Source organism: Lagopus muta, chromosome 1 (genome assembly GCF_023343835.1).
Source record: "Lagopus muta isolate bLagMut1 chromosome 1, bLagMut1 primary, whole genome shotgun sequence".
Classification (NCBI taxonomy): Eukaryota; Metazoa; Chordata; class Aves; order Galliformes; family Phasianidae; genus Lagopus; species Lagopus muta.
In genome coordinates, this window is record NC_064433.1 from 109,993,794 (window position 1) to 110,011,199 (window position 17,406).

At 37.2% G+C, this 17,406-nt stretch overlaps 1 protein-coding gene across 10 annotated transcripts in view; it reads right to left on the bottom strand.

Annotated features, from left to right (window-relative positions):
* Positions 1 to 465: 465 nt before the first annotated feature.
* The window catches only part of KDM6A (lysine demethylase 6A), a 148,872-nt gene continuing 131,931 nt past the window's right edge, over positions 466 to 17,406 (bottom strand). For 4 of the 10 annotated variants that reach the window (XM_048955756.1, XM_048955766.1, XM_048955727.1 and 1 more), the window contains 7 exons: positions 17,000 to 17,148; positions 13,980 to 14,094; positions 11,994 to 12,181; positions 10,624 to 10,765; positions 6,441 to 6,567; positions 5,375 to 5,545; positions 472 to 3,125 (listed from right to left, as the gene is read on the bottom strand). In XM_048955756.1, coding sequence (XP_048811713.1) covers positions 3,096 to 3,125; positions 5,375 to 5,545; positions 6,441 to 6,567; positions 10,624 to 10,765; positions 11,994 to 12,181; positions 13,980 to 14,094; positions 17,000 to 17,148 — 922 coding nt within the window. In that variant the 3' untranslated portion in view covers positions 472 to 3,095. Of the gene's footprint in view, positions 5,546 to 6,440; positions 6,568 to 10,623; positions 10,766 to 11,993; positions 12,182 to 13,979; positions 14,095 to 16,999; positions 17,149 to 17,406 lie in introns of all 10 variants that reach the window. The other 6 variants (XM_048955736.1, XM_048955747.1, XM_048955699.1 and 3 more) reach the window with 3 other exon arrangements.

Here is a 17,406-nt window from a genome sequence, read left to right on the forward strand (position 1 = left end):
GAAACTGGTAGACATCACTTCTCCCAAAAAAAGCACAGAGACTGCTCCCAATTTACATATCTGAGGGTAAGCTTAAAGATCAAAGCTCTGTTGAATATATTTATGGAGGAATTTAAATTTAGCTCAGAAAGATGTGATTCTCTGTTCTCTCCACATATTGGATCCCTGTGCTGCCAGCTCCTCCAGTTCTCCTTCAGGACATTCCTCAGATCCACAGTTCTTTAGCAAAAGGTGCTGTTTATTTCTCATTCTCTCTCAATTAATTTACCAGGATCCCTCACAGTATGGCTCAGGTGTGGAGTCCAAAGGCCACAAGACCAAGTTCATTGGAAAAGTGAGTTGGTTCCCTCCATTGCACTCAGGAATCCCACCTCCCCTTCCACCCCCAACTGTTGGAAGTATTTGCAGATTGCCAATGCTTCACGTGCGTTTGTGCGCTCCGTCAATTAAGAAGCAGAACTGCTGCGTAATAACTACAACTGATAAAATATTAACTTGTGCTTTTTTTTAATAAAATGAAACAAAAGCATTCTAAATCATAGCAGCTTATAGTTCAAAACTGTCCATAGTTTAGGAGCATAGTGTAATTAAGAAGTATTAAAACTGCAAAATATTAAAGCCCTGCAGCAATTCAAATCCACGACAAAACCTTCATGCAGAGTGAACAATAGTGCCTGATGTTCAACTGATTTGGTCTACTTGTTCATTGGTGAAACACAATTTTTCTTCCCTTGGTAATGGGATACCCTCTTTTCCAAAGGGGAGGAAAGGTACACAGCCCTTTTGATCAGCACGCGGTAGCTCTTTCCCTAGTTAGCAATACTCTTCATAGCACTGAGAAACGAGGACTTTCTGTTTGCCATTAGTTGAGGTAAGTTATCTTGCTTTTATTTGGGTTTAAGACTACTGTAAAGGAGTAGCTTTTCAGTTGCAGCATGGTTTGTCAAGATTACAATATTTACGACTGCATAAAATACATAAGTAAAAAATTATGATTTGTAGAGTTTGTTATCAAGAGCTGAGACTTACATCTTTACAGAACTGTAAATACTGGCTTCCTAACTGCTAGTTGATAATTTTGCTGGCAAGAGCGTTTGTTATATTTTTCTTCAATCCCCATAACCTTTTGCCCAACTGTTTTAAGAACTAGCAAAAAAAGTCATTTATAACTACAGTTAAACTGTTGTAACAGCAGTAGACAAGCTGTATACTGATTCTTCATTAAAACACCCTTCATTTGAAGCTACAAATGTAAGAGGCAATTCTTTTTGTTCAAAATAAACTATCAGCATGCTCTGTGCCTTTAACACTTCACATCGATTACAGAAAATTTAACAATGCAATCACTAACATACCCCACTAATGAGAAATTATGAGAAATCGTTTGATGCAGAACCTCCTGCATCAGTCAACTCTGATCGATAAGAAAGCTATCCGTTTCGAAATTTAGATTTAATGCATTTTCAAGAAGCTAATGAGAAAGGAGCAACTTAAAATAAATACCATAATTAAAACTGCAAACTGTTACAATGATATATTATAAACTTGTCCTAGATAAACCTAGTGCTTCAAAAATTTACCAGTGAATTTGTATTACAAAATATGTGAAAATACAACAGAATACCACAACAACGTCCTTTTTTGGGGGTCAACAATGACGCCACGGTGATTCAGTCTTAACTTTTTAGATCGTTAATAGAACATACCGTAATACACGAGTTGTGATTTGGTTGAATTCCAGACACCATCCCCACCCAAACTTAAGTTCACCTTTTTCATCTCTCCTCTGAAACTAGTGCCAAACTTCCTGTCAAACCCGGCATTTTCTTGAAGAGCTTCAAAATTTAGCTGTTACTTATTTTCTACTACTATGTTTTGGCAGCAACTATTTATTGGTCTGTTATTGCAAAAAGTGCAATTTAACAATAAACCAGTCTGAAGGTCATTTTATGTCTTGAGGATACATACCATATATTTCTTTAAAAATAATCATACTTTTGTAAGCAATACTTTACAGTAGACACCTCAAATCTACCATAGATGTAAAACTTAAAACGAGAAAAATTTAGTCTCTAAATCTTTATACACATATTTATATTCGAGTTTCTATATATATTATATATATACACAAGCACAAGAGTATATATAAAATATATATAATCAGATTCAAAAAAAGAACAAAAACTGGGCACTGTACATAAAATCTTTTTAAAACTCAAACAATAGAAAAACTTTAAACATTAAACAATTTTAATAAAAGTTTCTGTACAATGCTAAGCAGTTTTATTTACATATAGAAAATGTAATAGGAGTAGTGTTTGAAATTACAGAACTCCTTAAAATTTCAATGGCAGGTAATCTGGAAAAAATAACAGCATTCCATTCACAAATATTTTCAAGCAATAAATATGTATTTATAAATAGTGTAAATTTACATCAAGATTAGAAACAAAAATCACAAATCTGAAGTTTATTCCTTAGTCTATGTGCAACCCATTTATCTTTGTGACTTGGCTGTTAATTGTTTTAAATTTTATTTAGGAACCAAAAGTGTAACCGTCATGGTTTCAAAACAAGACAGAAAAACATAAAAGCAGTAAAAAAATTTATATCACCTAACTCTTCACATTAAAAAAAAAAAAAAAAAAAAAAAAAAAAAAATGTTGCCCAAAGAAAGACTTAAAATTTCTAACTACCTTACAAAGAAATGACCAGCTAAGCTAGTACTTTTTCCAAGGGAAATTCTGAAGGGGAAAAACGGATGAAACCAACTCATCAGCCCAGAAACAGAGAAAATACAAAAGAGGTGGTCTTCAAGTCAGTAGTCTGTATAATGTTGCCAGTTTTGTCAGATATATACAAAACATGGAATTATTTTTTTGAAGTACAGCTGGATGAGCTTTATTTGTTTTGAGTTCTGGAGTAGGAGGCAGTGCTCTCTCCTGTCCAGTTGGTTGACACTCCGCACTTGGAAGGTTGCATAGACACAGCTTTCAGCCAGCAGCCTTACAGGATAGCTACAAAAATCAGTGGTGCAGAACTGGGTCACTTCCTGAATATCAGAAAAGTTTTCATTTAATGTCCATGAAAAAATGTCAAGATGAAGAGGATGGCAATGGAGGAGCCTGAAAAAGAAAACATTAAATTACCTTTTCTACAAAGGTGTAGAATTCAGCTGTTTAACCAAATCTGTGCAAATGGTGAGCATGACAGTTTGAAGTCAAACACTATGGTTTTTATACACTGAGACTTTGTCCAGTGGGTATCAGCTTTTTTTTTTTTTTGCTTTTTTTTCCAACTTATCCAACTACTCTGTGTCAGGATTTTGCCTATACTGCACACTAGATCACACTGTGGGGACCTCTGAGTAGATACTATGTGAGCTGCCAAAACAAGTCCTGTTGAAGCAGAAAAGAGCTCCATGTGGGCTTATGTAGATGTATCCTTATATACTCTAAAACAGGGATTCTCAACCTGTTTAGCCAGGGGAATGGGTGGGTCATCCCTCTGTGGCTCTCCAAATATCCTGCAGGTTGCATTTTACTTCCTCGCTACATAAACATATAAACCTGAGGTTATCTGTGGAAAGGATCAAGATTCCCTGATATGGGGACAAAGCTTTTATTTACTTATTTATTTATTTTCAATTGTCATTAATTAGTGCCTTAAGAGTGCAGGTCTAGAAGATATCTATTCCCCAATACTGTTCTTTGTGGCATTATCACCAAAAATATTGAACTTCTGATGGCACCTCCTCTTCTCTTTTTCTACACATCAGTCCTGCCATGATGAGGAATCCCTTTAAGAAGCTGTCCTGTCTTTAAAGACACTGCAAATCACACTACAGTACTCAACTGTGCAATACTAATTCTATGTAATTCCTGCATTTACTCCTGATACTTTACCCCAAGCATCGAGCCTGTTAGTCCTACACCACCTTTGCCATCTGAGGTTATCTTTGTTCTGCAATGTGCCACAAACCTCAACCCCTTTCCTGTAGGTTATGACTTCTCTCAATCAAAATTATAAGCCTTTTTAATAAGTGATACTGTGCATAAATTTCACTACAACAATTTTTAATGCTCTTTAGCACTGCAGGTGTAGGCTCTGGTGGGGCAAAGAGCTGTTTACAGGTTGAGAACCCTTGTTCTAGGCACAGTTGCACTACCACAATTACCTATACAATGATACAAACACAGACCTACCCCTCCCACTCTCCCTCATTCCTCCCTCTTTTCCATACAAAAATGTTCTTGCCCATTCCACTCAGATGTGTATCTCAGAATAGGTGTTTATTTAGATGCTGTTCTTGCAACATATTATCACTTCAGAATTGCAGTATTTTACCAGCTGTAATAACAATGGGCTTCTAAAAGAGTGAACACAAGTTCAGCCATCTCAGGCTTTGCTGAACCAATGAAAAGAACTAAGTTCAGAGGACAAGGTCCTGTGTTCTCACCAGCCTCAGCTGGTGAACCTTGAGGCATTAGCTCAAAGGTTGCAACTTATCATGCCTGTATAACATGAAACAATTGTCTAAACATACACTTTCTGCAGCACCTGGAAATGAATCAAAAAGGCACAGCTGTTTCTGGGCTGCCGTATTTAATGCAACATGAAATTCTCAGAATGCTTTGTCCAATGTTTGTCTCCTTTGACAGAAAGGCAAGGCTTATCATAAATAAATCCAGCATCGCTTTCATTGTGATTACAAACAAGCCATCTTTGCCTGAAACAACGAAACCTGGGTGAAATGTTAGGACAGTTGTGCTGACACAGTTCAAAGCAGGAGGCTGCCATATATAGCACAAAGCTATAATGGCAAAGTGGCTTTTTGCTTTAAATTGAAATGCAAAGGAGGCCCCAAGCCAAAGACAGAACTGTTTGAGAGCATCCACTTGCTAAGCAGAAGGACAGTGCTGATTTGGAAGAGGGTGGGAAAGGGAGGGGGAGGAAGGGGTCTCAGTGCATAGGATGCTCTGCTGCTATACTGACTTCATACCACAACCAATGTATTAGAGATGCTCTTGAACCTGGTGCTAGTTTCTCCAAGCTTCACTGTCCTGATTCTTCCCATCTCCATCTGATCCAGTTATGGTCTCCAGGTGATCTCTATTGGATTTTTAAAGCCACAACTTTATGAATTGTAACATCATACTTTTCCTGAAAACTCAGTGGTTATGTTCTGCAGTAAGTTACTGTACTATTTCACATAATTCTGACTCTGCAGAGTTTTGTTCTGTAAATATCACACATAACCCAAACCTCCATTTGAATCAGAAAGTTCACGATACTCATACAATGGAGGACCAAGACAGCCTACAACTGCTTTACAAATAATGTATTTATGCATCCACTTATTAATTTGACTTACTAATGTAAATTGATCATAGACTTGCATCAAGTCCTCCATTTTGTACTGTTCTAGCACCACAAAATTTTCCAGGTTCGTGCTTATCTTTCGTGCACAGTCTTGGCAATGTACAACATAGGTCTTTCGAGAATTGCTCTCACTAGTGACAAAAAGCAGATCAAAGACTTCCACCTGTTAGATAGGAAACAGAAAGTCAATTGTTACCATTTCATTTGTAAAAAGTTAAAGAAAATACAGCTTTCGAGGTTGAAGACTTACAGTCTTATTCTGAGAATACAAAGGAAAAACAGATTTGTTTAGGGAAAATCCATCCTCCTAAGGCTTAGGCACTGAGGTGAAATATTATAAAACCATTACTAAACACTACAATTAGGGTGCCTGCGCTTTTGGTCAGTGTTAACAAGGCAGGGCTCATACTCTGAATAGGGGTCACTCAGTAAGGTCAAGTATGTATTACAGTTATACCTAATTCCTCTTTTTCAAATTTACCTGTAAAAAGAAAGTCATAATTTATTCCCTTGCTACTCACTTGCACATTCATCCTGCCCAAGAGGCTTGATCTGAAAATAATTTTAAGCTGATTTTCAGGTGGGAAATAGTTTATTTTATGCTTCACAAAGACTATTATTCAATACTTTAAAGAAGCTACTAATAGAAAGTAAAATTAAAAACTTCAGTAAAGCATTTTCTGTGAAGAAAATGCACTTATATTCTTCCCTCTTTTGAAGCTGTTGTTGATTACTGGAATGAAGACAGATATACCTTTAGAAGGAAGCTGAGCAGATCAAATTATATGCAGGAAGGGGTAACAACTTCTTAGAACAACTGAGAATGGAAAACTGACCTCGTGAATAACAATTTCTATGTACTGTGGAAAAGGCAGCAGTATAATATAGCCTGTATTAAAAAAATAGCTTGATGACCTCTTTGAAGACAGCACCGTGTCACATCCAAGTGCTTACAGCATACTGTAGAGGCTGCAGTTTATAGCAGCAACAAAAGATACGTCAAAATTTCAACAAACATTGCAGTAGTACCCAAGCCCAACATGTATTTATTTACTGACCTCACAAATGCTACAGTAATGAGCTGGCTCATCCTTTGCTCGCCCATGCCAGACAATTTCTTTTCCTGCAGCAATCAGAGCTTCCCTCAGTGTCTGACACTGTTTGAGAGTTCTTAACAAGCAATACCTGCAACCAAAATCAGGATCAGAAGACTGCAGTGGCAATCAGCTCTATATTCAATTCAGTATTACACTGTCCAGAAAAATGCAAACAGCCTGAATTTCATTCACCACCCTGGAGCTCGAGCTTCTTCCTCTAGGACTTCAGAAAGACTTGTCTATTGAGAATCACTGAGCATAAGCATGACTTATGTACAAGTTAGATCACATCATTATGGACCCCTGTGTACATTTATTTCATTTCTGCACATTTCTGTAATGTAATGAAAGTCAGTCCCTTAACAGGAAAAAAAAAATTAACACATTTTATGAAGAAAAGAATTGGACAATTTAAAAGAAACGATTTCCTGTCATGCTTCTACTAAGGTTAAAAAAGAAAACAGCAAACTTTTAATCTTCAAAATAGGTCACCAGATCTCTAAGTTGCAATGTTATTTACAATTATTTTTAGTTCTTAGCTATCTTATTTATTTGAGCCACTGTCTGTGCAGCCTTTAATTTTCTCCTCCACAGGGTGGTTACATTACATGTTCATTAGATGCAGAATGAAGACTGAAAAATGTAAGGGGAAGAATAAACTCTGGACAGAAAACAAAGTACTCAAGAGTTCTGTCAAAATGTTTTCAATTTGATCTTTCTCCCATTTTAAAACCTTAAAAATGTCATATATATGCTCTGCACTTCTCTTAAATATTTGTTTCATGTGCTACCAAGCAGTTAACAGAATTTCAAGCTTAAATTGCAATACTGTCCTCCTGATTTTTTACACTCAGATCATTCATTTTCACGAAAAACAAGTCTACGGTGTCATTAAAACCCTCATAATAACAATGCAAAACTGAAAGTTTGCTTTTAGATTAAATGTATTTTCATATACTCATTTTCAATGAAACCAAACAGCTCAGTTAGTTGCAACTCCTCCGCACTTTTCTAGTTTGATGTTAATGGAACTCATGATGTCTCATGATATCACAAACGATCAACCATATGTGGCAGATCACACATTAATTCACTTGAATGTTAGGCTAATGTAGAAATGCTTATTACAAATTAATCAACTTTGGTATAGCATTCTTTCGTGCAATCTAATCTGATTCAAAATAAACTTAAAAGCTATCATTGTAATGTTCTTTTCTGCTGTCATCTGGAACAGTCTTTGGGTATGTCAGAAAACAGCTAGAAGGCCATCTACCCACTTGCAACCACTGTGTTCCATTCCTTACTTCCAAGAGCTTTCAAAGTGTTATTTTCAAAGCACTTCTGAGTGTTACAGCTGTGAAGAAAGAACTGCTCCAAGCGTAATCCGCATGCAACACCACTGTAATGTTTGCAAAATTTGCAAGCAAAGCCAAAAACAGTAGCTAGAAGGTGAATTACTTGTCCTTAGACAAAATTCAGATCTGAGTAATAGCAATGTTAACTATTTCATGCTATCAAAGAAAGAGAGAGAGAGCACATGAAGTATCACCTTGAAAATGCGTATCGCAAATTTCTAAAACATGAAAGTCAAAATGGTGTGCAGTAGAGACACAATGTTTAAGCTGAGTAGGCTTTTAGAATTGTGTGCCTGCTTTTATTCTTGCACAGTGGGAATTCAGTTAAAAAATCTGGACCATCATTCTCTCTCGAGGTTTTAATAGATATGACAAAGCATGAGCAAATCATGTCCAGTCAAATCCTGATATTTAAGAGAAGATCTTAAAACGGACATCACTCTGATATATTCTCTAAGTGTGGTGAGAAATCCATTTAATGTTTCGATATCCAGTAAAGCTTTGTAAGTGCGGAGACCATCCCAACGGCAATGCAAAACTGATCTCATTATATCTCCAAGTGATTTATTTTCCCCATCGATATCAAAATGAATTCTATCTTGCTTCATGATTTTGTGCAAAATCATTTCTCCCATGTTCTGGTCTTCTATGCTTATAAAACTATTTTGGTAAAAGAACTTACTATTCCTGTTACTTTGGAATTAATTATTTTGGCCTTTTTACTATGTCCCCACTATCTCTAAAATTCTTCCTTTCCACATGACTTCTCATTTAAGTTCTGATGTTAATTTTTCTTTTCTCGAGCACTGTGCTGTCAGTCAAACTTAAATCATTTTGTCTGCCTGCATTTCCAGTCCAGATTCTACTCTTAGTATAAAATTTAAAAAACAATCTCATGAGGGAGTTTTAGATTTTGCCCCTTTTATCTAGAGCAAGACGGCACTCCTTCAGACAATCATTTTGAGAGGAAAATTATGCAACTGCTCACCAATTGTAAGGAGGTTCATGAAGGTTTATGCACTTAAAATATCTACACAAGGCTAAAGACATACAGTAAACAGTATTCTGGTGACAGCTGCTTCTAGTTACAGCTGTACAATTACAGAAGGGATCACAAAGAAGAGTTGTTCCAGATTACTGTTACTAGATGTAACAAACTTAGAGATCATCACTGGATCTTCTCCTCATGCAAAGCATGAAACCAGGGGACTGACAGACAACTAACAAGGCAGAAGTGGCTTCAGTAGCCTGGAAAATGCAATAGTATGCAAGATCAAAGTCTACATCAGCTCCTCAGTGACTATTTCTAAAGTACATCTAACAATTTAGGCATCTCACTACAGAAAAACTCAGCTGCTATCAAACCAGATGACAACAGGAAACCATTCTGTTCTCCGCATTCCTTTGCAACTTTAAGATTTCTCTTGGAGAAAGATGCTATGCTCAGTTATGTTTTTCTCCTAGACCTAAACCATAGACAAAAAATGACTTAACTTTGCACAAATGCAAAACGGGGGTGCCAAATTATTAAAATAATATTTTGCAAAAAATATTCTACAGCTGTTCTGAGATTTGCAGTGCCTGCAGGACTAGAGAAGATAAATATACATATGAAATAAGGGCTTAGCTTTTTTTTTTTTTTTTTTCTTAAAGGACGTCTTGGCTTCCTTTCAACCTCTGCTTCTTTTCCCCTCCTTTCTTATTTCCAGCAGTACACTATTGGTTTCTTTTCTTCCTTTTTAACACTTGCCACCTTGACGATGATCACTAACAGCTTAATTGAAGGGACAAAACTATTTTCAACTTCTAACACTTCTGTGCCTTTACAAAGTTCCCATCTCACTTATTCCCTCATTCTGCAACAGGTGTTCAAGGCTAAGTTAAACTCAAAATACTATTTGCAAAATGGTATCTCACTCAGATGTCAATAGTAAATTCTACTAGGGGAAAAACTGATTTTCTTCACTCCTTTTTTGCAGGTTAACCTATCCATATTTCAAAGCCCATTTCAAGGCAAATCATAAAAGGATTCAATGCTTGTGGATCCAGTATGTTGAAAAGACTCAGATAAAAGCTCTTCTGGTTGGCTGAAGAAAAACAGAGAGCTGCCACCAGAGTATTGTCATGATGAGTCATTTGCTGTGGAACTCATTCTCCCACTTTCTTTCTGACAAGTCTATGATGGATGTACGCCGAAATGTCCATTTATTCCTCAACCTAGATATGATGATTTATATTTGCTTCAAGTTGCACTCTTTAAAAAAACATTACTAAAGATGCTTTGAGTCTGAAATGTTTCTGCATTTTGGAATAAGTGTTTAAGAAATGTCACTATACTCAATTATCATTTTACACATCAATTAATTCTTTGTTCTGAAGAAAGAGCAAAGGGAAGGTGACTTTCCAGTTCTTATTTGTCTTTATTTAAAACATTCACATTGGATTGCTAAATGATGGTATGTGAGCCTTAACTAAAGAGGTGTTCTAAAAATGCAAAATTAATTTAAATTTTGCTGTAAAAATGACCATCATTATAAATGTAGCACTTCACTCAATTTGTTGTCTTATGGTCAGTCTAAAATGAACACATTTAGTTATGTTGTCTGCTTCTGTAAACTGCTGGAGTCTGTGGCATATTTAACATCCACAAACGGCTTCTTTCTTTGAAGAATAGATTATCAAATCATTTTGGCTTGATTCTCAGAAGCCTTACAAAAGCCTATTTATAGATCTACTCATTTTATGCTTGAAGAAGAAATGGGAACAACAAATGCTCAAGTAAAACTTACTTAATCATTTCAAAAAGCTTTGGATCTGAGACCTTGATATTTCGAGCCATATTCCATGAAAGATGAACCATGGGTACTATGGACTTCACGCTCTGCAGTTTATTCCATTCGTACCGTTCCACTGCCAATTTGTATTGACAGGCTATATAAAAAGAAAGTTACAGAAGTAGTTAGGTAACAAATAAGTACCACCTGAACTCAAAATGATTTCATTATATCAAAAATTTAGACTTCTTTGTGGTGAGACTAAACAGCATTTCTGAATAACTCATTCCCTGCAATATTTAAATTATACAAAATTTATTCTTAAGCACGTATTTATTGTATTTCAGATGCTAAAAGAACACAAAGTATCACAATAGTAATAACCATATATGAAAACAAGGACTTGCTGACAACTATTCAATTCCTATGCTGAACAGAGTACGCATTTTCAAAAACTATTACTTAGTAATTTTCAAGCTTTTGACACAAAAAAAATCTACATTCGAGATGTCTGTATCTTGCAGACATTTGCAATGTCTGCATATTCTTTATCATTTCACAATGGTACAGTATGTAATTTGAAAATGAAGACTGCACCTTGAGAGACTTGTGCAGTGAGTCAGACTTTCTGATGAAGCAGCCTACTCACCCCACCCTTTTCAAAAAACTTGTTTTGCAAAATTTACTGTGATTGAACACGTAAGCTCTGTATCAGTCAGTCACATAATCATGGAGATAAACTATTTATTGCACCATAATGAAATAAAGATACACCTTAAACTATTTAAGAAAACAGGTTTTTTTGGAAGTACAATCTGTTCAAATGCTTGATAGAATCTCCTTATTCTAGCTGTGAACTTTTCTTCCATTCTCACATCTAAAAGCCTTCTTAAATTATGGTTCAAAAATAATGACTACCAGAGGAGTAAACCTTACGTTCCTTTGTTTAAAAAAATTTACAACTGTTTGCATTTTCTGATGCTTTCATTAAGGAGCTATTACGTATGTTTTATCCTGAAAAGGGGAGATTAGACAAGTCTTCATATGCATGCTGTAGTAAAGTCTGTTGGGTAGAACAAGTTTTGGAAGAGAAAGTTAAAAAAGCAGCCTACAAAACACAGTGCATGAATTCCTCTCAACATTTTTATTCTGCTTGTGTTTGATAAGCTACTGTAAATTTTACAAGTCCATTAAATGCAGAAATGTAAAAACAGCATTCTTGCTGCTTTCATTTCTTATTACCAATGGGATTAGTTAATGCTTCAACAAGTAATGTTTCAAAATACTGTATATTCATTTTTTAATCCAGAAAACTGAAGTAAACTATTAAGAAATGGCAGGTTCTATGGCACAGAATTACCTTACAATGCATTATTCAACTATACCTGTAAGAGGGCCAACATTCCAAGCAATGTTGTTGCACCAGCCGATAGCTTGAACCCAGTGCACAGTGCCAGCATTTATCCACACCAAATCCCCTGGTCTTTGAATAAATCGATAAACTGGGACATTGGCTTCATACAAATCCTCCAAGTTTGGCCACCAAGATCCCATTAGAAAATTCATATTGTTCCTGAAACAATGGGAAAAATAAAGCTGTCAGCATTTATCAGCATATGTATTAGTAGCCAATACTTCAATGACATTACCTGTAAAAGTGATCACCACTGTCTATATTTTCGACATCTAATCCCTGATGCAGTAGGACTAGTCAGAAGGAAAGTTTCACCTACACAAATCCTGATCCCAGTTCCCTGTTTTATATCCTGCAACATTAAAATGTTCAACCATCTGCTTATGTGAAGTGAGATGATGGCATAGAGTTAAGTTCTATTTTCCTTTCTATTTCCCAGCATTATTAATGCTGAGGTAGAGGAATTCTTGCTAGATCTAGCGTGACACTGGTGCAGAACGATGCTTTTTTTAACCTGTGACTGATTTTACACACAGTTCTTAAGAATGCTTTCAGTTTGGAACAATGCAAAACATGTACTCATGCTGTCAGTGTGAGCGTGCAAAACTCGTCCGCACAAGAACTTGTTGGCACCATCTCAACTGCTATTCACAGGTCTACGCTATGTTCAGACAGAAAATGCTACCCCTCCTGAGAAGCATTAAAAAAAGCCTCCATATGGACTTCCTAACAATGAAATCCTGAGTCTTCCAATATGGTACTGTGAAATACATACATTTCTCCCTTCCTCATCCCAATTTTAGAGTGATTTTCTATTGCACCAGGAAAGACCACTGGCAAGTTTTCAAAGACCATTCAGTGCCTCCGACTGGCACTCTGTAGAGTTTATGAGGTTACCAAATTTTTAGACTCCCTTTTAGTCTCAGAAAGGGCAGTGGCATGAGGGTAAAAGGCCTATCATCATTACAGACATTGCATTTTTTGACAGTGGAATTACAATACCGAGGAGGGTAATCTTTGTAAAGGTTGATTAAATAAGAGCAGTTGTCAGTAGACAAGCAGAAAATAGGTACTGAGAAGAATATGCAGAACGCTGGGAAAGTTCTGAAGAAAGCTGAGGAGTTTAGGTTGGTTTTTAAATGGGCAATGTAAAAAACAAAACAAAAAAACAAAAAACCTCCCTTAAGATCAAATGAGATGGGACTCAACTGCTCTTAACTGCCTGTTTTTTTTTTTAAGCACACGTGCAACAGGAGGAACAGACATAGAGGTGGACCACTGTTACCCAACAATCAACGCACTTCATTTTTAAGTAAGCTGCAAACTTGCAAGTATATGCAAAGCATGCTATGAAGCCTCCTGGAGTTCAGGTAAACTAAGCTCTCCCATTAGATGCAGCAAGAAATAATGCCAAAACACCAATGGCTGTGTAATTCCTTAAGTATGACACGTACATTAATCATAATAAAATTAACAACTTACAATACCAGAAAAACACCTCATTACTCCTAAAAAAACCAACCAACCAAAAAAAAAAAGAAGAGACCTACCAAAACAAAAACCCAGCTCCCTCACCCCCCGATTTTTCCATCACCCAACTGCAATGGTCCTAAAAGTAACCATAAAAGCATCACCATTTGGAAAGAGTAGATGGTACTTTCAGGTTGTTGATAAAGAGGCTAGCCAAACAAAAAGGACTGAGATGGATTATCCAGTAATGTAAAGTTTTGGGAGCAAAGTTATCACTGAGCACCTAAGGCAATCCAAGCTCCTTCCCATTGCACAAATGCTATATCTTGCAAATATTCCAGATTTTACATTTTGACTTGTTATAAAAGACTTTTCAAACTACGTGGAAAACCCATTAAAAACTCACTTATAACTTGCCCTTCTCCCATTAGGTCTGAGAAAGACAAATGCAACTTGAAAAAAACAGGGAACAGTATGCATGACTTACTTTTCACAAAAGTCATTCATGACACCCCAATAGCTTTCAGGAACAACAAACCATTCACAGTCACCTGGACCAATGTTTATATTTACTGAACAAAAGTTGTTGTTTTCTTGATGACCTGAAATTTAGAAAAAATAAACACGTTTTCTGTAAGGCTGATTTATCAAAATAACCAAGAAAATGCAAAGTAGGTTATAATTACTAAAAAAAAAACCAACCCTACATCACAGTTTCAGTTTTCATAAACTTATTAAATGCAATATTTAGGTACTTCACAGTGTCAAGAAATGCAATTAAGTTGTAATAACAACAGAATTCTGCTTTTGTTAATTTGTGCAAAGTAAGTTGGAACTACCAATCTGACTAACGAATCTGACATATTTCAGCTGCTTCCTTTCTGTAGAAATCAATGCTTCAAGTTGCTAAAGCTTACATAATGCGTTTGTGATAGCTTTTGATAATTTCATTTAGGAGAGAAACTTCATGACTTCAAGCACTAACAAACAAGTAGGAAGAAAATCTGTCCCAAGGAACTTTCAAAAATCGATGCAGAAATGCCAGATCTTACCTTCTTTTGACAGCTGTGGAGCTGAACCACAATCCCTAACAGTATTAACTGAAGTTGTACTTCAGCACTAACAGACTCTGGAACTTAGTCCAGAGGATGAGCAACAACAGACATGGAGAAGGATGAGGTACTCCAAATCTTTGCCTTGGCCTTTGCTGGCAGTCAGCCTTCCCACATCTCTCACATTGCTGTACCTCTAGGCGCAGGCTGAGGGAGCAAAACCACTCCCATGGGAAGCAAAAAGTTCAAGACTGTGATAAAACTGCATGTGTACAAGTCTCCGGGGTCTGATTGACATGCATGGCAGTGTACCAAAGGAACTGGCTGATGTACTTGCTAAGTCACTCTCCATCACAGCTATCAGGTGAAATCCCTGGTGACTTAAAAAAAGGGAAACTTCACTCCCATATTTTAAAAGGGTAGGAAGAAAGATCCGGGAAACTACTAGGCGGTGAACCTCTGTGCCTGGGAAGATACTGCAGTAGATCCTCCTGGAAGCTATGTTAAAGCACAGGCAAGAGAAGGAGGTGATCAAACACAGCCAGCACAGCTTCACCAAGGGCAGGTTGACCAATCTGATGACCTACTACAATGGAGTGACAGCACTAGTGGACAAAGGAAGAGCAACAGATGATGTTTACCTGGACTTCTTTAAAGCCTTTGATATGGTCTCACATCACATCCTTATCTCCACATTTGAGAGACGTGGATTTGAAGGCTGGACTATTCAGTAGATAAATAATTGACTGGATGGTCACAGCAGGGGGTTGTGGTAAACAGTTCTATGTTCAAGTGGAGGCATCCACCAGGAGTCCACCTCGGTATTAATGCTCTTTACTACCTTTATCAATGATCCAGATGGTGAGACTGAGTGCACTCTCAGCAAGTTTGTAGATGATACCAAGCTGAGTGGTGCAGATGACACAAAAGAAGGAATGGATGCCATTCAACAGGGCCTGGATAAGCTTAAGAGGTGGGTCCATGTGAACCGAATGAGGTTCAACAAGAAAAAGTACAAGGTGCTGCAGTTATGTTGGGACAATTCCAAATATGTGTGCAGACTGGGAGAACTAATTGAGAGCAGTCTTGCGGAGAAAGACCTGTGGGTCCTGACGGACGAATAGCCAAATGCAAGCCAGTAGGTTCCAGTCTGGAAGACTAACAGTATCCTGGGCTGCACCAAGAGGGGTGGCCAGCAGGGCGAAGGAGGCAATTGTCCCCCTCTGCTCTGCCCTTATGAGGGTACAACTGAAAGTACCATGCCCAAGCCTGGGGTCCTCAGCACAAGAAAGATGTTGCAGCTGTTGGAGAAAGTCTGAAGGAGCCAACAAGGATGAAGAGAGAGAGGGCTGGAGCACCTCTCCCAGGAGGGAGCATGGGGAAGTCTCCAGGGAGACATCACTGTGACTTTCCATTACTTAAAGGGAATTTATAAACAGGAGGGAGACTTTTTGCGTGGTCCGATAATGATAAGACAAGGGAGAAGGGTTTTGAAATAAAACAGAAAAGATTCAGATTAGATATTAGGAGGAAATTCTTTACTTAGGGAATGGTGAGACACTAGAATAGGTTGCATAGAGAAGCTGCGATGTCCCATCCCTGGAGGTGTTCAAGGCCAGGCTGGATGGAGCCCTGGGCAGCCTGGTCTAGTTGGTGACCCTGCTCATGGCAGGACGGTTGGAATTAGATGATCTTTAAAGTCCCTTCCAAACAAAGTCATTCCAACGTTCTGTGATCTCCCAAGCCTCAGTCAAGTGCCTGTACTGGGTTTGGCTGGGATGGAGTTTATTTTCACTAAACATCTGCGTACCAATAGGAAGCAGTGAACAAATTCCTTATTTTGCTTGACTTGCATGCACAGCTTTTGCTTGACATATTACAACGTCTTTATCTCAATCCAAGAGTTACTGCACTTTTATCTTTCTGATTCTCTTCCACATTCAACTTGGAAGGGTGTGAGTGAGATGCTGTGCATCACTTAGTTGGCTATTAGGGTTAACCCACAAAAGTGTCATAGCACAGCACTACCCATTATGAAGCCCTATTCTCAGACAGCAGTGAACAATTTTAAATGTGTAGGGATTACTATGATTATACAAGACCTACTTGGGAAGTCTGTAAAAACTTTCAAGGCACGCTAATTACAAACTTGGTTCAAGTATATGAACTCATTCTTCTCCCCTTAAAAAATCTGGAATCCAGTGTTACATGCAAGAGATCAGAATGACAACTATCAAGCATTACAGAAATTCAGAAATTTCTCCTAAAAGATAATTTAGTGCTTTGTACATGCAGATTCAGTTAATCTAGAAATTAAAAAATAATGACTATGTACTTCATTATCATATTTATGCCTGCTATAAAATACAGAAAACCTGCAGAGCAGATAAATTAATTCGATAGCAGTAAATTCCTTTGTTGTTTTTTTTTTTTCCCATACAAAAATTATACTCACCTGGTGTTCTGCTTCCTGGAACCTTCATGTACAACTGCACTGTGTTCATGCCCAGGATGGTATGACCAACATGGCTTAGAAGATTTCCTGCTGATACCACACGTACAAAAGCAGGAAGTTTTGTCAGTTCATGGAGTTGCAACTTCCACCTGCAGCAAAATAGCAAATTGACAAACTGTGAATCCCTGAAACTCTTAGAACTGAGTTTGGGAAATACAAACATTTTCAGAAAATTGTTATCATAGGAGATGAAGGAGTAGACGACTCACTGCTGTATAATTTAGCATCTTTTAGAAGGGAAGCTTATAGAATGCAATAACCTTACTTCGACAGCTAGAGAAATTTAAACGTGAATTTATTTTAACTGTGAACTAGAAGACCTGGTGACCTAACTCAATCTTGCAGTT